Here is a 22,581-nt window from a genome sequence, read left to right as displayed (position 1 = left end):
GGAAGAGAAAGTTGGTAGGAGTTAGCTAGGTGACATGTCAACTGTCTGCTACATTGATCAGCAAACAAACATTAAACATGAACAGGCTCTAAGTCTCTGCTTGCTGATGCTGTGGTAACTGGAGCTGGTTGTCAACATGGGCAAACATACACAAGCTGACCCAGCGGACACTGCAACACATGGGGTCAAATGTGTCTCAGGGACCTTTAAACAAAAGCTTTGAAAAAGCACTAAAGCAGTTAAATGCGGCCCGCAGATTCACCAAAGTACTGTGCTGGTGAAGGTAAAATTGACTTTATATGTACACGATAATGTCAGCTTGAATTCAAGTAAGTTAACTTGTCTGATTTAGGGTGTACTTATCTAAATCTATCTTACAAAGGATGAGTATGCCATCCTTTGCAATTCAACCATGGAAAAACAAAGCTTTCACACATAATAAAAGTTGCATATAAAGTTTATTCTCATTGACTTTTTTTTTTTTTTTTTTTCAAATGTTTTGTATTTGATAGCATTGGAGGATACATTCATTTAAGGTTCCTTAAAATGTACAGTGATTTTCAGAATTCACATAGGGCATTCAGGCAATTTCCAAGACAGAATCTGTAGATGGGAACTGGAATATTGCGGCATTTGTTACATGGAACTTAGAGTACTACACTCTTACTGGTAGCTGAAAACATAATAAAAATAGCCAATATATTTCAAATAGAGGTTGGGGATATATAGGATTTTGCAAGTGATTTGTTGTGTTCAAAAACTCTGCGGAAATCTGTGAAGTTCTATGTGCGCAGATTCCGTTTGGGTCTACCGAATTGCCATATAGCATGGCAGATTAGTCAAAATAGCTTACAAAATAGCTTATGTTCTGTACAATCAAATCGAAGTTTGTGCGTCAGATTTTGTTTACTTTTCTGTGATGTTGCAGCTAATATAGCACAGACTTACTGGGCAGCTTATTTATCAGTTGCTGTCTCCTCTTTGATGACCGAAGGCCAAAGCATACTCTACGCAAGTACGTGAATCCAGACGCTTCTAGCTAAGCATGCTCGATTTTGTGCTTTACAAAATGTGTCAGACTGCAATTCATAACAATGCAAGTACATGCTGCATTCTCAACGCTGCCACAAGAGGCGCTATAATGAATATTAGTGTGAACTGTCCACTTCTACAGTGAGTTTTCTATTCAAGCCAACTACTGTAATGGTGAAGCAACAGTTTGAAGAGAATATTGCTGAGCAAGTTAAAGTCAATATATTTATAATAACTTACTAGAATAACACATCAGGTTTAACTGCACACACTTCTGAAGGTGACTCTATCGCCCCTTGAGTAATTAAGCATGTTCAAATGGACCATGCTTTGGCAAAGCATTTGCCAAGCATTAAAATGTATGTTTTATATAGTGCTTACTTGTGTAAACGTCATTTCTAGTCTAACACCCTGTCTACACCGAGCAGTACGACCAACCGATGTCGAAGTGAACATTCTGAATGACGTGCAGCAAACATGGACAGCTGTGACAGGGTATGCGTCAACTGTTGCCACGATGCTATGCAACGGGCACATCTAATGTAGACAGTGTCATTGATTAAATTGGAAGTGTTTTGTTTTTGATGCAACATAACATGACACAACATTCGCATCTGGTGTAGACGGGGTGTAAGTCAGAGGTTATAAGTAACAACAGCACCTACTAGGGATGTCATAAAATATTGATATCGATTATTGATTGGCTCGTTATTTTATCGAAAACATTTTTGAGGGATCGTTATATTAACATCAGCTGACATTTAAATTCACTGCCATTTGCATTCCTTTCAATGTAGTCTGACAAAATTGCTTTGGGAGACAACAAGGGGGCGATATAAACTTTAGTGAAGCCCATTGCTGCATGGACTAGGTACAGGTATGACACACACATTACAAGCTGATGGCAGTCCAAAGTATCAAAGGTTTTTGTACTTCAAGAATTAACAATGTGATGTTGATGAGTTTGCAGGATAGTTTATGACACTGTAACTGTATGTAACTGTGCAAAAAGTATGATTAGAAGTGGCCACGTTTATGATGTCATGTCAGATGCATCCGGTACGTGACCCACTTTAAATCGATCCCAAGCCTAGTAGCTACACACTTTAACACAATTTAATTAGCTTTTTCTGTAATAAAGACCTGCTCAGGAAATGTGCATTAAATCCTGCCACATTTTAGCAGGGAGTGAATCTAGTAAAGTAGATTGTGGTTGAAAAAGATGGGAGGATCTGACCAATGATATGACGATATGGTAAAAAAAACAAAAAAACAGAACAAACAAGGTCACTAGCCACAAATAAATACCACAGATAGAAAACAAAACAGTAAAATATTTGATTTTAGTTCCCTTATACTTACAAACATAAATACTGGACTATTAAAACTAGATTACAATAGGAATAAAAGGAAACATCATACCATCACTAAAAGTTATGGAAAATACTCATGAGTGGCAGCAGATATAAAAATAGAGAGGAGAACTGATACTCTCTCTCTTTCAGAACACACACACACACACACACACACACACACACACACACAGTGCTGTCATCTCATAGTAACAGACTGAGTTCATCTCTCCTCTCCAGTCTCTTTCACACAAACATATTCACAAAGAATGTACATTGTGGAGCTCTCAGCTTTGCTGCTGTCAGGCAAGGGTCTCTGTTGTAAGAGAGGTAGAGAAGCAGACAAAGGTTAGATTGAAGCTTATTATACATGCATAGTAAAACACAAGGAAAATCTGTTTGAAATTGTCAAGACATAATTTATTGTATTGTACTTTGCTGCTCACCATCGCTCAGGTGAGTCTTTTGTGTCCACTAAGAGGAGATGTCCATTCAGAGGCCCAACGGTGTCTACCGCCTCCTCTTCCTCCCCTTTAATCACCAACTTCTCCTTACTCTCCGGTGAAAAGCCATCCGTGTCAGGGTCGTACTCGTATGAATAGTAGGACACCTCGGCCATGGAGCCTGGCTCCTCCCCTCCTATAAATTAACAGCAGTAAGTCAAACGTTGCAGAATAATTTTTTATGTTTAATGAAGGTGTTGCTTGAACTCACTTTATTTCCTACTTATCAAAGACCATAGTTTTGTTGCATGGAATCAATTAAAAAAAAATATCAGAGTTTTGGCGTCCCTCAAGGTTACGTTTTAGGCCCACTTTTATTTTCTATTCACATGTTTCTGGCAAATAAAATAACATTTCAGCATTGGGTACATTTTCAAGATCAGATTGTTTTGAAAATCAGAAAAGGCTAGAAATATTTCCACTAAGGTTAAAAAAAAAAAAAAAAAAAGGCAAAACATGGCCTGTAGAGGGAGCTCTTTCCATACAAACATCAGCTGCTCAACCTGATTCTAATACCGTCATATGTTTTAATAGAGCAAGTATTTAAGTTTATCTCGAATATTAGGAATTCTTGGCCTGCGTCTTAACTCATTCCTTTTTCATTCAATAGAATGTCAGCAGTGCTTTAGGCACAGATATAAATGTAGAAATATACATAAAAGAGAAACTACACAAATCCCTTCTTATAGGCTTATGTCAGTGTTCAGTGCCAATTCATCATTTAGGAAAAAATGACACCCTTACAGTTTGGAATTAAAGACTGCTAGTTTCCATACAATCCTTCAACATTAAAAGAATGAAGTTAAATGTTACAAAATGTGAAAAAGATCAAAGAAATCTCAATTATATGAGGTTTTTCCAAACATAAATGATCAGATTTTGTTAGACAACATTGTCAATGATGATTCGGCTTTGAACAACACTTCTTCATTGATGATAAGCCTTTATAGCGAGTAATCCTTCAAAGACATTTTAGATTTAATAAAGCAAAGCAAGCATGCAAAACTGATTTTGAAGGGATTATGAAGCCCCAGCACCACAGACACATTTTCCTTGCTCAAACACAAACCAGGGCAAGTCTTAACAGCTCTGTAAGAGACTGTCTAATCAGTCTGGGAGTTTTCCAGAGGACACACACATACACAGTCGAGAGTGCGTGTAATATCATGAGTATTTCCAAGTTGTCTTAAGTGCTAATTCTGTTGCTTAATGGGTTTAAATGTTTTTCAAATTACATTGTCCAGTGAGGGCAATAACCAGTGTAACATTGTAGAACAATTGCTGTGCAAGGAAGATCTGCCATTGTTAAACTCATTTAAGTCATTAAAGTGACTACTATTTATAAATGATCATAGTTTTAAATGCCCCTCAAATTTGTTTTTCACATAAAATTATACATCACTACCAGTCAAAAGTTCAGGCACACTTAACTGAATATCTTAGGCCTAAATAGACTTATGCTTAACTGCTTGAAATTTGTTGTGTAGACAGACATTGTGCCCATATATAAATTTGTTAATAAAAACATTAATGTTTAATTTTATTTTTATTAGATAACTTGGACCAGATAGTGAATGAGAAGTAGTAAACAAGCACCCAGCATACAAAGGGGCAAAGAATGGCTACTGGATGGGTGGATGAACAGATAAGCTGAATACTAAATACTGAATACTCTCTCTTAAATGTATTCAGTAATGTATTCCGATACATCACATAAAAAGTAACATATTCAGAATGTAAGTATACTTTAAGAATACATATGTATTCTAAAAGTATTCTTGTATTCTGAATACATTACATTTGCAAGGCACAATCGGAAGAATTATGTTTGATATGTTATTGATATGTCATATTATCTGAACCGCTACATCTCAGGTATTAACTCCACTATCTAAGTGAGTCTAAACAGCGAGCTAGCTATCTGTCAGCAAATTTAACGAACTTTACACTACACTGAATTCTTTAAATTAGATGTGGAGTTGATGTTTTTCCTTATTGAAGGCAGAAGGCAAACAGAAGGCAGTTTGCAGTCAATTATAATATCTCGTCCACTTTCCAACAAGAAAAATGCTGTCTGTACCTCCAAGACCCAAAAGCTCCAAGCTGTGAAATTGTAGCTACCAATCAGCATTGTTTCTGAATGGAATTTTTAGTATTTTAATATTCTTCTCAACCCATGAATTGATTGGAATGATAAAGATCAATCAATTCTGACCCAAAATGGAATACAAAATGCAAATTAACCATATTTTCAAGATGATAACTGAATGCTACTTGCAGAAATTAAACATGCAACATAGTGAATGTATTTACACAGCAATTACAGTCGCAGGAAACAATGTATCATGTGCTTGAATGTAACATTTGTGTAAAATGTGGCTGTATTGATTCTGGTGCACAGATGGCAGTGCGCTGATTAAGACTTCAGCATTCCGTTGCGGTTGCCAGATATTCAATCCCGGAATCATTATACAAGACATTATATTTTCATTATCTAGAGTCTACCATCAAATCTTTTGGTGACTGCAGCCCATTTTTAAAGTATACCAAAAACCACATGAGATGCTATAAAAAAACCCGCGATTGTGTTTTCAAATTAGCTCAATTTGGCACAAAATCCTGGCAACACTGCTCATTAGCTGCAGCTGCTCTGGGGAAGAGAGAGTGAGAGAACAAGTGCACAGCCTTTGCGCTATTCAGGAAAACAATCAAGTTTATCGATTGACAATTTCTTTTCTTTCTGTCTTATTTTATGGTCATTTTGAGAGAAGTATTCTAAAAGTATTTATTAAAATTATTATATTTTTGTTTTTTCAATTAACATTTTTTATCGATTCAAAAATACACAGAGAAAAACACAACGCATACACATTGAATCAACATTTAACACCCACTAATATCCCTCCCTCATCACCAACCCCAACACCCCTGTGGTCACATATAATAATATACACACACACACACACACACACACACATAAAAGTAAAGAAAATATAATAAACATACATAATTAAACTAAACTTCTCTCTCCACATCTCCTCCCCGAGAGTCCCCCAAAAACGCTAAATAATTACCCCATTTCCTAACAAACAAGTCCCCAAACCCCAGCCTTCTACTTGCCACCTCCTCGAAAGCTGCCACCCTCCCCATCTCCGCACACCACTCTGAAAATGATGGCGCTCCATCTGACTTCCATCCCCTTTAAATAATTTGTCTGCCAATCATGATACGGGCCAGAACCCAAAAATTTTGACCGCCCCATCACCCAAAATACAGAGTCTGGGGCAAAGTAAAATTTGAGTGCCAAAAACGTCACACATACAACTCTGAACATTCAACCAAAATTCTTGGATCTTAATACACCCAAAAAACATGGGTTGTGTCTCCATCTTCTGATTGGCATCACCAGCAGGTGGGCGTGTCTTTAAGACCAAGCCTATAAAATCTAGAGGGGGTCCAATAGAATCTATGTAAAATCTTGAATTGCTTAAGGCGAACCCTTGCATCTCTAGATGCAGACTTGACACTTTTTAGAAGTGTCAAGTCTGAACACTCCCTCCTCCAATACCAAATTTAAATCTTTCTCCCATAATCTCTTTAGAGAAGTTGAAGCTCCATCCCCCAGACTCTGAATTAGCAGGGAGTAATATACTGATGCCTCATGACCTTTTCCAAAAGCAGTAATCACCACTCCCAGAGCATCTGCCGCTTTGGGGGGGCAGGTGGCGCAGCTGTAAATACCTATAGAACTGAGAACTGGGAATCCCAAAAAGATCTCAACACTCCACTCTCATACAGGTCACAGAGTGTAGTAACCCCCCTCACAATCCACTCTGACCAGAAGAAAGGGGACTTATTAATACATAATTTAGGGTTCAGCCGTATGCTTGAGGCAACACTTAGCTTTCTGACGGACAGGCAGCAGCTTGTGAGACAGGGGAAACTCACTTCTAGCACCTGTACAATCAGCACTGGTGCCCCCCAGGGATGTGTGCTCTCCCCACTACACTTCTCCCTATACACTAACGACTGCATCACCAAGGACCCCTCTGTCAAGCTCCTGAAATTTGCAGATGACACCACTGTCATCGGCCTCATCTGAGATGACGATGAGTCTGCATACAGAAGGGAGGTTAAACAGCCTTGAGCTGAACACGCTCAAAACTGTGGAGATCATTGTGGACTTTAGGAGAAACACCCCAACACTGACCCCCCTCACCATTCTAAACAGCACTGTGGCAGCAGTGGAGTCATTCAGGTTCCTGGGCACTACCATCCCACATTGACTCCATTATGAAAAAGGCCCAGCAGAGGTTGTACTTCCTTCGCCAGTTGAGGAAGTTCAATCTACCACAGGTGCTGCTGATACAGTTTTACTCAGCAGTCATTGAGTCTGTCCTCTGCACTTCAATAGCTGTCTGGTTTGGTTCAGCTACGAAATCAGACATCAGAAGACTACAAAAGGACAGTTCGGACTGCTGAGAGGATTATTGGTTGCCCCCCCCCCCTTCAAGAACTATACACTTCCAGAGTGAGGAAAAAGGCTGGAAAAATCACTCTGGACCCCACTCACCCTGCCCACTACCTTTTCGAACTGTTGCCTTCTGGCCGACGCTTCAGAGCTCTGAGCACCAGAACCATCAGGTACAGGAACAGTTTTTTCCCCTCAGGCTATCCATCTCATGAACCGTTAAATTGCCCCATTGAGCAATAACTATGTGCAATACACAGTTTAGTCTTTTTTTCTATTTATCCAACACATCCAACCTCTTCTGCCATTTCATTCCTCTAAAAAAACAACAACAAAAAAAAACATTTTCACTGTACATAACAGATTTGTATTTGCACTGTACATAACAGATTGTATTAGATTTGCACTACCTGTGTGTATGTATGTATGTGTTTGTCTGTACGTATGTGTATAATTAGTTTATTTGTATTATTATCTATGTCTTGCTGCTGTTTTTATATTGTTTTGTATTGTTGTACACTGGAAGCCCCAGTCACCAAGACAAATTCCTTGTATGTGTAAGCATACTTGGCAATAAAGTTGATTCTGATTCTGAAATAAATGTCCAAATTAAACACTCTGGACACTTTTGTCCATACCGAGTGCAAATGCGAGATAACGGGGTGTAACTTAACTTCTCCAATTAGTTTGATAGAAAGGCTTTGCAATGGCGAAATAGGGGCAAGAACTTCCTGTTCAATACAAAACCAGGGAGGGGCTCTCTCAGGTGGAAGCGAACAATTAGCCAAATGTCTGAGACCGAATGCATAATAGAACAAAATCTTGGGTACGCCTAGCCCACCTATGTCAATCGGCCTATGTAACTTATTAAAATGTAAGCTAGGACGCTTACCATTCCAAATGAAGGACTTCGCTATGCTATCAAATTGCTTGAAATAAGAGAGGGGGACATCTACAGGGAGAGATTATAACAGGTAGTTAAATTTTGGAATGCAATTCATTTTAATAACATTAACCTTCCCAATCATAAATAAATGTAATGAAGCCCACCTGCCCACATCGCTCGAAAACCTTTTTTATTAAGGAGTCAAAATTAACTAACTAAATCAGACAAATTTGCTGGGAATAAAATGCCCAAATACTTATTGCCCTGTTTGGGCCACTGGAAGGTGCTGTTACTGGGCAGTACGCTGTCAGAGCCAAAGCTTCGGATTTAGACCAATTGACTCTGTATCCCGAGAACTTAGAAAAGGAATGAATAATTCTATGGAGGCAAGGCATAGATCAAATTGGGTCAGAGACAAATAATAAAATATAATCTGCGTAAAACAAAAGCTTATGCGCCACACCTCCCGCCACCACCCCTGGAAAATCATCTTCCCTTCTTATCGTGGCTGCTAATGGTCCCAGGGCAAGGCAAAACAATAATGGGGAAAGAGGGCAACCCTGCCGGGTGCACCGATCCAAAGTAAAATAATCTGAAATCAATCCATTTGTTTGTACCGCTGCTACAGTGTGTCTATAAACTAACTTAATCCATCCAATAAAAGTATTTCCGAACCCATACATTTCCAAAATCTTAAAAAGATAATCCCATTCTACCATATCAAACGCCTTTTCAGCATCAAGTGAGATGGCCACAACCAGAGTCTGATCATTCGCCACTGACCACATAATATTGATGAAACGCCTAATGTTATCAGAAGAGCTGCGGCCCAGAATAAACCCCACCTGATCTATATGTATATGAGATGTCACAACTTAATCAGTTAGCCAGAATATTTGACAATACTTTAACATATAGCTGGATAAGAGAAATTGGACGGTAACTCTTACACTCGCTTGGTTCTTTGTCCTTAAGAATCAGACTGATCCGGGCTTGTGTCATGGTTGGCGGAAGCTTTCCATTTTTTAATGATTTTGTATAAACTTCTAACAAAAGTGGAGCCAATTCTGTAGCATAAGATCTAAAAATTCAGCGGCAAAACCATCTGGCCCTGGAGCCTTGCCTGTAGGCAAGGCCTTAATTAGCTCGCCAAACTCCTGCGATTTTATCTCAGAATCAAGAATTTTTTTGCTCATTTGTCAATTTAGAGAGTTCTAATGGTTCCACAAAGTTTCTAATGTCTTCATCAATAGACGAAGACGTGGAACTATAGAGATCAAGATAGAATTCTTTAAAAGCATTTTTAATATCAATGGCTGAGGTAAATATTTAATCACCAGCAGATTTCACTGAGGGAATGGTAGAAAAAGACTACCTCTGCTTTATATATCTAGCCAAAAGCTTCCCTGCTTTGTCCCCTGACTCAAAATATGACTGTCTTGCCAAAACTCCACCTTCCGTGACAAAATAGTATTATATCTGTATTACAATCGGGTCAATTCTCTGAGGCCATCAGACGACATTCGGCGCTTCAGCTCTGCCTCGGCACTTTTAATATTCCCTTCCAACTCCACGAGTTCCCGTGCTTTGGATTTTTTGATGAATGAGGCATACTGTATGATCCGACCCCTAAGAACCGCCTTAAGTGCCTCCCAAGCCATGCCCACAGAGGATACTGAGGTCCAGTTGGTCTCCATATAGACATTGATTTTAGCCTTTAGCATTGTTGGAATTCAGGATTTTGCAAAAGGGATACATTAAAGCACCAACAACATGATTTCCTTTTCTCCATATGTGGCGACACCTCTAAACTCACCAGGGCGTGATCTAAAATGTTTCCAATTGAGCAATCAACAACAGATGAAATGAGGGATTTGGATAAAAAAAAAAATCTATTCTAGAATACATTTTATGGACTGATGAAAAAAAATGTATAGTCCCTACCAGATGGGTTCAAAAGTCTCCAAATATCTGTGAGACCAAGATTTTTACACATCCTGTGAAGCGTCAATGTTGCTCTAGGGGGCTTACACACTTTTGCTTCACTATGATCAAGGACTGAGTCCATCAAAAGATTAAAGTCTCCTCCCAATATTATATCATGAGGGGTGCCAGCGGCTTCCCTTCAAGATCTATAAAAAAAAGCCCTGATCATTAGCGTTAGGTGCGTAAATATTAGCCAAAATCAACCTTTGACCCTGAATTTCAGCTAAAACAATAATGACTCTTCCTAATTTATCTTTAATCTGTTTGAGACATTTGAATTGTAGATGTTTACTTATCAATGTAATGACTCCCCTGCTCTTACTTGAGCCACCATTAAAGAAAACTTGTCCACCCCATATCTTCCCAAATTTTTCAGCTTCCTGTGGGGAAAGATGCATTTCTTGAAGTAACACTATATAATTTCTTACGTTTAAGAAAATAACCTTCCTTTTTATGGGGTGCCCCAACCCATTCACATTCCACGTGGAGACAATCCACTCATGTTAACATTTGACATTTTAGAAAAAAATAGAGAACAAACCCCGAACTTCCCCCAGAACAAAAAAAAAAAAAAAAAAACAGAAAAAAGAATAACGTGCGCATTAACCCGCGCATAACAGCGCCAACTGGCATCCATCCCTCTAAACTCAAACAGTCCATGTACCCCTACGAGAGCCCCCACGATACATTTGCCGTCGGATTGCTAGAGTCCGGTGTTTCTATACAAATTTTGTGAGACAGAATTACACAACAGAAAATAATCTGTAAAACAAACTCCAGCCAATATGAGGCATAATCACAAAGAACGTGTAGACTCATCCACATAACTGTCTCGAAGGTGTGTTCCTCCACAAACAAGCTCCAGCCACAAGCGGAACTAGCACAAAAAAAATAAAAATAAAAAAAAAGCCCGTTCAGTTTCCTTGGGCAGTCAAATGAATGTTCAGTGAGCCAGCCCGTTCGGCCATTACATGAGTGGAACAGATGCCCTAATCACTCTAATGATTTGCAAGAAATATTCCACAAAACAAACTCCATCCAATAGGAGGCATAAGCACAAAGAACGAGCAGATACATCCACAAACTGTCCCAAAGGAGTGCCGCTACACAAAACAAACCCCAGCCAACACAAAAATAAACAAAAGGCGGCGCCCAGTTTCCTCAAGTGAATGTTCAGTGAGTCAGGTCCACTCGGCTGTATCGAGAGCATCACCCAATGACTTACTCATTCCATTGAATTTATAAAGGACATAGCTTGCTGTGGGCATGTAAATATTTTGCGGCCATCCTTAGTATCTATTCTCAATTTGGCCGGGAACATCAGTGCAAAAGCGACCTTCCATTGATGTAAGAGTTTCTTGCATTCTTTGAATCAATCACGTTTCTCTCGTCAAATTCGCAAAGTCTGGGAACAAGAAAATGCTGTGGTTCTTCCAAGAAAGCCTTCCTTTACTCCTCGCCTCGCGTAACACAAGATCTTTATCTCAGAAATTTTGCCAGAATTGATCGGGGCCTGTCTCTCTCCGCGGACCTCTGAGCCAGAACTCTGTGAGCTCACTCGATTTCCAGCTTATGGCCTGTTATTTCGAACAGACTCGGGAAGAGCTCGTCTAGGAATTTCACCATATCTCTGCCTTCTTCTTTCTCAGGAATTCCAACAATTCGGACGTTGTTTCGCCAGTTACGATTCTCAAGGTCTTCCAACTTTTCCCAAATGCGGAAACACTAGCGGATTAGCAGCTAATTCCCTCTCCGATGACTCCATATAATCCGTTTCTTGACGTCCCCCACTCTTGCAACCAACTCAGAGAATTTAGTCGGCATGGCAGTGATCGATTGACGTATTACAAGATCCTCCGAGTCAGCATCGACAGTTGACGTTGAATCTCTCCCACCGCACCATCCAAACTGAGTCCCCGGTCTGCGGCCCTGTCAGGGGTATCAGCTTGAGCACATAAGTGTCTTTTAATGTCTCCAGAGCCCGAGGATTTTGAATTCTTTGACATACTGTCTTCACAGAACAGTTATGGAACAGGGTGTATCGAATCTCACCGGTTTGACACAAAAAGTATTAAAAACTAGCAAAGTAAGCAGAGCTCACCATTCTCACATCCGAACCTCGCATGGCGAAACGCGACTCCACAAAATTATTATTATTAAAAAATATATTCTCAATACAGGTGCTTGAAAACGTAGCGGGGACTGAATACAGTTACTTCTATTATGTATTCTGAATAAGCAACTTCGTTGCATGTATTCTGTTACAGCCCAACCGGACAGAAGAATGGATGGATGGCTACTGGATGGATGGATGATTGATTGATGGGTGGCTACTGGATAGATGGGTGGATGACGGATGGATGGGTCGCTGATGGGTGGCTACTGGATGGAAGGATGGGTTGATGAATGGATGGATGGCTACTGGAATGATATGGGTGGATGGATGGGTGGCTACTGGATGGATGGAAAATTGATGATGGATGGATGGATGGCTACTAGATGGATGATGGATGGATGGATGGGTAGACTGATGATAGACTGATTATGGATGGGTGGGTGGCTATTTGATGGATGGAGACTTTATGGAGGGATGGCTACTGGATGGATGGATGGGTTGCTACTGAATGGATGGATGATGGATGGCTACTGGATGGATGAATGGGTGGTTACTGGATAGATGGGTGGATGGATGATGGATGGCTGATGGATGGATGGCTGGCTACTGGATGGATGATGGATGGATGGATGATACATGGGTGGCTCCTGGATGGATGGGTAGAATGATGATGGATTGTAGATTGATGATGGATGGCTGGCTACTAGATGGATGATAGATGGGTGGCTACTGGATGGATGGATGATGGATTGATGGATGGGTAGATTGATGATGGATGGATGAATAATGGATGAATGGCAAATGGGTGGCTACTCGATAGATGGTTGGTTGAAAACATTTAATAAGAATCACTTTAAATGTGAGTTCTGAATGACTGTTATTTTTGAGCACCACACCTTTCAGCACTCCGAAGCTCTCACAGTGGACGGTAAAGTCTTCGAACGGAAGAGGGCATAGAAATTATCACTTATAAATGGAAATGCACCCTAAATTATAGATGTTAAACTAATGATTTAAATTAATGTTTTCATAAATTACTGGATTTAAAGCAAACCAAACAAACTTATGCTCACTTTTGCTAATGGTATTTGAACATACCATGTATACAGGAGGGGTAAGCAACAGGAGGCTAGAATGCTAATTATCCATGCATTAACAAAGTCTGGGCTGATCCGCAGGTCTGTGCATGCTCAAGCTTCCCTGTATGAACACTTCCAATTGCTTTTCAAACTTTTCAACACCTGCCCGTGTGTCGCACACACTCACTTCTGTAGGGCACTGATGCAGATGTTTTTCAGAGAATAGAGAGAGGAGATGATGATCACCTGCAGGAATGAGTATGGGCTCCTGTTCTGGTTCTTCTCCTGTAGCAAGTTCTCGCTCCTCTACCACTACCCCCACTGCAAGATAAGAACATACAAATAAATCAATCAATAAATAATTTAAATTAAAAAGGGAAGGGTTCATTTAAAGGTGATGTATATCATTTTTACAATGTTAAAATACTCCTATCCCAGCTAAATATGCAGAGACAAGTAAGCCATTTGTAGTTCGATTCCCCAGACTTTTTTTTATAGAGGCACGATCAAAACTTTGATACATCCCAACCAGCCCGACATAGCAACATTGACTCAACCAACGGTGAGTTTAAGATGGTACTATCCGTTATTGTGCCTAAAAAAAAACCTTACCCCGTGCTTAAATCACTGTATATCACAGCCTTGTGGCTTATTGCTTTACTGGAACGACAAATGCTGAAAAAAATATCAGTTTACCTGCAAAAAAAAAAAAAAAAAGGCTGCTCTGAACAAACTTCCACTGCCTTCTTATGGTCAAACGAAGAGAATATGTTTGGCAGGGGCCACAGAGATTTCCCGCGCAACCTTTTTATCTGTCCCCCTCCCGATGGCGGTACACTGTAAAACAAAAAAGCCTCTTTGTTGTTGGTCTGCGCATCGGAAAGGAATGTGACAGGATTTTTCTCTTCTCTGCCCCCTCCTCCCATCTTTCTGTCAAAGGGTCCCGGACAAAAGCGCTCTGTCATTTGGGGTGCCCTGTAATAGACTATAAGCCGTTCTTGGTATATATGAGTGTATGTTTGTGTTTATATCATCAGCTGCAACACCTGAACAGCTGTTTCTACCAAGTCTTTCTCGGTAGGCAGGAGTGGGGTTTGACTCCTCGACTTGGACTTGCCTGGACATGGATAATTGCAAAGCACCAAAAACAATTTGATTCCCTTTGATGCAGAAGTAGGAGAGGCCTTCATCTTCTGATATAGAAAAAAAAATAGGGCAAGCAGATGTCAAATAGCAAGATTCAAAACTCTACATGTTAAAAGCAAAATCTATCGTTAAAGCTGAAGTGTGTAACTTTTTCAATATTAAAATACTCTATTTCAAGCTTAACACGCAGAGTCAACTACAAGTAAGCCATTCATTGTTTGATTTCCTCACACTGTAAACACTGTGCTATAAAAATTGAGCACCCCATCCAGTCTGATACATGAACAATGACTCAACCAATGGCGTGTTGTTGGGGGTGGAACTATCTGTTTGTTCGACCCGCAGCAGACAGGGATGTATTTGGGGAAATGTATTTGCAATTTTGTTTGGTGGCGCAGAATTAACACCAATTTTTTTTATAAAAAATAAAAACAGGCAATTACAAAAATATGAAAAATAAACAAACTAAACAGAACTTTTTCATTGTGCTTGCGTTTCCACTCTTTGACATTTGCATGCATATGAATGAAAGTGAGGGGAACTTGGATTTAACCACAGCTTATCAGTATTTTCTGTGCAATTAGACAGTAAAACAATCAACCACAGTTACAATTTTGTATGTGACGTTTAGGGAATGTTTAGTGTATCATGCGTAATTACAGGCAGGGTTGGGAGGGTTACTTTTGAAATGTATTCCACTACAGATTACAGAATACATGCTGTAAAATGTAATTTGTAACGTATTCCATTAGATTTCTCAAGGTCAGTAATGTATTCTAAATACTCTGGATTACTTCTTCAGCACTGGTAGATTTTTTCGCTTGTTTTGACTATAAAAACTCTGCCAGTACAGTAAGACAAAATACACATGTTAAAAACACATTCTCTGAAAAACCGAAATATCTTATGCAGTGTAGTTTCTAAAACAAGATTGTTTTTTGTTTTTTTTTTACAGGAAAACAATACAAAAATTATCAAGAATACGATTTTTGCCCTAATATCAAAGGTCTTACTAGAAAAAGAATTTATGATCCAACGTGAATTTTCTTGATAAAAAAAATATGATCATGTCTGGTAACGTGCATGTAAAATGGCTAGAAATAGCATTTTAGCTTAGCGTAAAGCTGACAATTTACACAAGGTTTATTTCTATTTCTTCTGCTCCAAACTTACTCCAAACTTACTCCTCTGTCTGCTCGTATGAATGTAACACATCATAAGAAAGTGTTTCACCGCTGTTCAAATGCACTTTGGATCACATCATTTATATGTATAAATGTTTTCCATTTGAAAGGACTAAATATTAAATGAAACAAATGACAATAAAATGCAAAGTAATCTCTTCAGTAATCAAAATACTTTTTGAATGTAACTGTATTCTAATTACCAATGATTTAAATTGTAACTGTAGTGGAATACAGTTACTTATATTTTGTATTTTAAATACGTAATCCCGTTACATGTATTCCGTTACTCCCCAACCCTGATTACAGGCATATGGAACATTTCCTGGCACTATGTTATAAGAAATCATAACTAAGGCCACATCAGCACTAATACATTTTAGTTAAAAAAACAAAATGAAAAAACAAACGATACTAGAGCGCGTTTTCGAAAGTCTCCATTTTTGGTGGAGGAAGATGTTGTTCCAATATGGATGAGATGCGTAAATGTAGCAAAATCAATGCGTTTAAGCAAAAACGAATAAGTGTGGACATGGCTTAAAACTGTGCTGAAACTCAGTCTACACAGTTTTTTATTTTTATTTTTTTATTGAAAATGACTATTTAGGCACCATTAAAACTAAACAAAATTGAAAACGAAAATACAAAATGACAAATTATTGAAATTTTTTAAACTATAATAACCCTGGTGAAGAGTTGACCAAAATGACCCAATGAGGAAACTCTGATCAACATTACGGTGATCCAAACCAGGTTGGAGATTTGTTTGGCCGAAATGCGCAGTTTTCTTCGCACATGTCTGTGTCTGCATGTATTCTATCTGAAAGTCTTGCACATGAACCTCTTAAGGAGAAGGAAAAAACATGTCTCTAATTATGCAATGAGCATGACTTCATCAGAGAGTGTCTAGGGAGAACAGCACCTGGTTTTATATCGCATGGCATTAATCTTGGCCAAAGCTAGTATAGTAATGAAATGTTACAGTTTTACAAAGAGCTTAGGTCCTTAAGCCAACATTAAAAATAGGGGATCTCTTATCTCACTGGCATGTCTAGGCTATAAATTCAAAAGGCACCGCATATGTGCACTTCCTGTGGGGTAGTTGCACTGGGGTAGGTCTAAAGACAAGCACACTACAAGACTGAAGCAGCTAAATGCGACAAAATGTCAACTCACAGTGCATGTCTGTCACTGACACTTTTCTAATGTTTGCAATTGTGAGACGCTGCGACCAGTGTTGGGTAAATTTAAAAAAAAAAAAATAATCCACTACAAATGACTAATTACTTCTGTAAATTGTATTCCGATTACTTTTACTCTAATACTTTTTCAAGTAATACATAAATCACATTACTAATTAGTTACTAACGTACTCTCTAAAACACTTCTTACAGAAAGGTTTTATTTTTTTGCTCAACGAATTCAAATAATGGCTATATTTTCTCCTTGTTCACGTTTTCCATTACAATGACTCATAAGGGGGCGAAAGCCCTTTAGCGGTCATAGAAACACAAACAGACATACAGTACATATGAACTAACGTTCATTCTAAGAGCTTGTTAATGCATGCGATTAATTAAAGTTTAACGTGTTAATTTTTCTTAAATCGCAATTAACGCATTTACCATTAATACAGCAGTAACCAGAGTAAACAATTGTTGGGAGGGCAGAACCCTTGAAATGTGTCCGCCTGGAGTCATTACACTAGCTGTGTTTCTATCCAACTATTTTTAATGCGCATTTTGAAAATGCAAATAAGAAATCCTGAATGGAAACGCTTGATATGTGAATAAATAAAAAATTAGCATAAAATTGAATGCGCTAGGAGGTGGTGGATTTTCAAGAGTTTTGCATTATTTAAAATGGGCATTGAAGTGATGGAAATGGCATGAACGATGATGGTGTCATGACCATTTATAAAGCGCAATGGCTCATCGGATGGTATATGTGCGAGAGCTTGACGTGACTGGCTCAACGAAAGGCCCGAACATGGCACACAATTCTTAAACGTAGCCCTGGTCAGTCGAAAGTGCTTCACCCACAGATAGTCGTTAAAGTGGGTCCTCACAATCCACCTGAACTGTTTTGAGAGCGGGTGCTCCCAGGTATATGGAGGCTGTCAGCAAATGGGAATAGCCATTTGAGCCCTCATTATGTGAGCTATTGCACTTATTCTGCTACGTCTCCTGGCAGCATTTAATAACATAATGTACAATTGCTTTATTACAGCAAATATAACTTTCCCCAAAGCAAAGAGATTGTTCAGCTGCTCCATGACAAAAAGGCGGGCTCCCTCAAGATAATACACAATTACAGTTCATGGAAACACGTGATGCTTCGTATTTTCTTTAGTCTAATTTTCAGAAATGCACATTATAAATGTGAAACCTTTTGATGGAAACCCAGCTAATGATGCACACGCCACAAACACACAACAGCACCAGAGATAGCGCTTCCCTCTAAGCACTATTTGATGTACAAAACAAGCCCAGATGGGACTTGTGATAGAAATCAAGTATTTTTCAGCCTATGTAAGACACATTTTAATTACCACAGAAGCACACCAAGTCTTAACTATCACCAAAATGCGGAATACGACATTTGTCTGTGAGAGCTTTTCATGTGGTGTTCAATGTGCCTCTAGACACTGGCATTGACGCTCTGATGCGAATCGTGAACGCGGCTTCAACAAAGCGGATAGCCACAGCCTACCAGCAGATTTATATTGTGGAGGATGAGCGTTTAAGAGATTTAATGTCCACTGCATTGAAAATGCAACCTATGGGGAGACTAGTTCTTTCAATTAATCAAACTTTATATACTTATATTGTGGAAGGCGTTGTTTGGAAAAAGTTAAAGCATTATATTGTTACATATTGTTTTGTTTTCTTTCCTAAGATGGAAATAAATGCATTTTGTCAGGAAGTGTATATGGTGTCAAAATTTAGCATTTTCAAAATCTGCTGCTAATCTTAAATCAACTGACAGCACTAATATTAATATAATTCATGTTTTAAATTTGACAATAGTATTTCAGATATGTATTACTCAAGTAATGTACTTGTAAAGTAATTAACTTAATTGAAAATGAATTAAATGTAATGCACTACATTACTTTTGACTTAAATTATGTAGATTAGAGTGACTAATTACTTTGTAATCAGTTTACACCCAACACTGGCTGTGACTAGTCGCAGATGCTATGAAAATTTCAAACTGGTTTGAAATCTCGCTGACCTGTCATCAGGTTTGTGCACTCCAAACGAGCAAGAGCAATAGCCAATGAAATAATACAAGAGCGAAAAAGAGTCGTGTTAACCTGCATTTGTTTTAAGTGCTATCAAGTGAACACAAATGCCACAGTGAACAAGGGATATTCATTCATATTTTTCCCTTTTGTGTTCTATGTAAGAAAGAAAGTCGTAGACAACTGTGACAGAATTTTTAATTTTGGGGTGAACTATTACCTAAACACAGAGTAAAAGGTGGGTGCACTTACCCTGTGGGCAGAAGCTAAAGGGCATTTGCTCGATCCGTGTGACATTTCTGCAGGCAGACACCTCCATTTGACACTGGTTCTGGTAAAGCTGCCCGTCAGAACCACAAACAGGCTCGCCATCATAGCCGCAGTCTCGATAACATGTACAGTACTCGTAGTGTTCCTCCTCTGGACAGTCAAAAATGTTATTGCACTGACCACCCTGCACAAAACCTTTAGGAAAAAGAGAAACAGTGGCTAAACTAAATGGCATAAGTTCAGGGGCAGGACTACATTTGCCCAACCAAAGGCAGAATGCTCAGAAAACTTTGAAAATGGCCAATTATTGCAAGTATGTTTAGTGATGCTAGTGGCTCAAAAATTGCACACTTAAGGCCAAAGTATAACTCGGGTGTGCGCGTTGAGGATCCCTCTGCGCACAGTATGTGTGAAGCAAACTGCGTCATCAGCACAGCTTCACGGCTTGAGCGCTCGCCGCCTAGATTTTCTTGACTCGTCATCTGCGCATGAGCTGGCCATTGACTGTACTAAAAGAGTGCCACAAAGCAGTTGTAGTGTGCATGTGTCGAACACGTTCCTATTCGTTCGCGGTCAGAAAAGTATACTCGCAAAAGGGAATGCGGTAGACCGGGTGCGAGGCAATCCGGAACGTGCAAAAACGAAGTATGCCGGGGCCTTTAAACTTATAGGATGGGACTTGAAAATCACACTTGTGATTTAACTAACAGAAAATGTGCCATAAAGGTTTCAACAAGAGTACTTGAAAGCAAAGTTGGAGAAGACAAGAAAATAATAGGGATAATATTATAAGACAAAGTACTGACCTGTCCATTGATTGCTGGAGCTCTCCACTTCATTACATGTAGTGCCGTCACACAGTTCTCGTGCAAGAGGACTGCTCTCACTCACATTGTAGAAACGAGTGGCTTCAAATGCTTTATATACACAAAAAGTCCACGATTACTGCCAACATGTGCCTAATTCATGCCATTTAAAAGACATTAAGTATATGGTATTTGAACATGGTATTATGGTAATACCATGTTTTTTTTTTTGGTCATATACAACGGTAATACCATGGTATTCTGATATTCGTATATGGGCAATTCAATGGAAATGTCAAACATACCATGGAAAAATAAACTTAAGCAAATGAACAAAACCCATTTTAAATTATCCATTAGGCCTATATTTTACTGTATAATAGTGCTATAATGATTTTATTTTTTTTTTTTAGGAAATTACATTGTTTATCCACCTCAAATGAGGGGTGCACCATTTCTAAAACATCATTTTCACCAGTCATATTTAATGGTTCCAAAAGGGGTCAAAGGACTCTTTATTTACACTTTATTTAAACAATAATCATTTTCCAGACAGACAAGGAAATGTCTGAGAAATATACAGTATACACTTAGTCATAACGCTTATTTTAGAAAATATAAGAACCACATTTATGAGGTAACTGCGTTTCAGTGCTATCAGGTCAATAACATTTTAAAGATTACATTTATATAACTCAAACAATATTCACTCAATATTGTTCATTGGTTTCTCTTCTTCACTTTAAATACCCACAATAACGCATTACAAATAGTGACCATTACATCCACCACTCGTTCTTTTTACCATAATAATTCAGATAGGTAGCTCTTGATCTGTGACATTTTCAATCGTATTGCATTTATAGACAACATTTTGGAAGAGATCATTTTGACAAATCTGATAAACATTAGATCATCTCATTTTGCTGCGCTGCTGCTTAGTGTGTTCTGCACATACCCGCTAGAGAGCGCCACTTGCTCACGCAGCACTGACTGAAGTGGTTAATGCAGATTATATTTTAAAAAATATATATTATATTAATGCAGATTTTATATTTTTTGCGGTTTAATAATCGCGCAAGGCCGATTATTCAATCTTATTTCAGTCCATCATGCAGCCTTGATGGATATCTAACTGATGTCTCAGAGGTCAAAGTCTGCAGGTTTCAAAGTGTTTTGGATGGTTTTCCCTCATCATGTAAGTGCTGCAACTGTCACATCCGTGACGAAGAGATGTCACGTCTGTAACACCGTTTTTTCCAAATTTATGTGAAAACAACAATGAATAAAAATGAAATATTACATGTTCTTAGGAGTGCCAATCCTTCTACATTCTGTGGCTATTATTATTTCTGGATTGTGTATTTCAATTCACAGAGTTTTTACAAAGTGTGTGTTCTCTCAAAAATTAATGTCCATTTTTGTCGCATCCGTAGCGCAAGTTCATTTCCAGATCTAAACTAAAATAAATAAATGGTCTAAACTGATACACGCAAATGGTTTTATATACTGTCAATGAGTACTTTAATATGTAAAGTTAAATTTCACGTTTTTTTTTTTTTGGCGGGGGGGGGGGGGGATTTTTTTTCTCCCAATTTGGAATGCCCAATTCCCAATGCGCTCTAAGTCCTCGTGGTCGCATAGTGATTCGCCTCAGTCCGGGTGGCGGAGGACGAATCCCAGTTGCCTCTGCGTCTGAGACGGTCAACCCGCGCATCTTATCATGTGGCTTGTTGAGCGCGTTGCCACGGAGACATAGCGCGTGTGGAGGCTTCACGCCATCCACCGCGGCAACCACGCTCAATTCACCATGTGCCCCACCGAGAACAAACCACATTATAGCGACCATGAGGAGGTCACCCCATGTGACTCTACCCTCCCTAGCAACCGGGCCAATTTGGTTGCTTACGAGACCTGGCTGGAGTCACTCAGAAATTTCACGTTTTTACTGCAAATGTCATGTTTGTAATTCAGTACCAAAGGATGTATCAAAGTACCTTACTATTACCTTCTGAAACCATCAGTGTGGTGTATCACTACAGTACTTTTTTTTTGGAAGTGGTGGCACAAACAACACCCACCTGGTTCGTAGTAGTCATAGACTTTTACTGGCACTGGGGCCGTCTTGCCCACGATATACTCCCTCACGGCACTGAAGGTCACACAGGTTAAACACTGACTGGGGATCTGTGGGAGAGTCGGGACCAGAGAAATTCATTTCAAGCCGTTACATCAACAAATCTTTTATAAGGCATCATATGCATTTATTCGGCTCCCCTGGCAAAACACCTGGAGTTATGAGACTTCAAGTACTTGCGCTGACAGTTATATATGTCTATGGTGGAACACAGCCTATATTGTCCCATAGACTTACATTGTAAACATCCAACTGACAATGCGTTTCAGTTTGCTTATGCAAACTTCAATAACTCGCATTATTTAATGTTGTGCTCAAAAACATGCCTTAGACCTTAACTTGCATTGAATCCAGCACATTCTTTTA

At 39.0% G+C, this 22,581-nt stretch overlaps 1 protein-coding gene across 2 annotated transcripts in view; it reads right to left on the bottom strand.

Moving 5' to 3' along the window:
• Positions 1 to 450: 450 nt before the first annotated feature.
• The window catches only part of LOC127438115 (C3 and PZP-like alpha-2-macroglobulin domain-containing protein 8), a 78,414-nt gene continuing 56,283 nt past the window's right edge, over positions 451 to 22,581 (bottom strand). Inside the window, exons 38-43 of one of the 2 annotated variants that reach the window (XM_051693394.1) lie at positions 22,160 to 22,265; positions 20,079 to 20,189; positions 19,255 to 19,422; positions 13,672 to 13,746; positions 2,831 to 3,023; positions 451 to 2,700 (exon numbers count right to left, since the gene is read on the bottom strand). In XM_051693394.1, coding sequence (XP_051549354.1) covers position 2,700; positions 2,831 to 3,023; positions 13,672 to 13,746; positions 19,255 to 19,422; positions 20,079 to 20,189; positions 22,160 to 22,265 — 654 coding nt within the window. In that variant the 3' untranslated portion in view covers positions 451 to 2,699. Of the gene's footprint in view, positions 2,701 to 2,830; positions 3,024 to 13,671; positions 13,747 to 19,254; positions 19,468 to 20,078; positions 20,190 to 22,159; positions 22,266 to 22,581 lie in introns of both variants that reach the window. The other variant, XM_051693393.1, reaches the window with a different exon arrangement.

The sequence above is a fragment of the Myxocyprinus asiaticus genome, chromosome 49, assembly GCF_019703515.2.
Source record: "Myxocyprinus asiaticus isolate MX2 ecotype Aquarium Trade chromosome 49, UBuf_Myxa_2, whole genome shotgun sequence".
NCBI lineage: Eukaryota > Metazoa > Chordata > Actinopteri > Cypriniformes > Catostomidae > Myxocyprinus > Myxocyprinus asiaticus.
The sequence above is the reverse complement of the archived record's forward strand: the minus strand, read 5'-3'. Positions and strand labels throughout refer to the sequence as shown.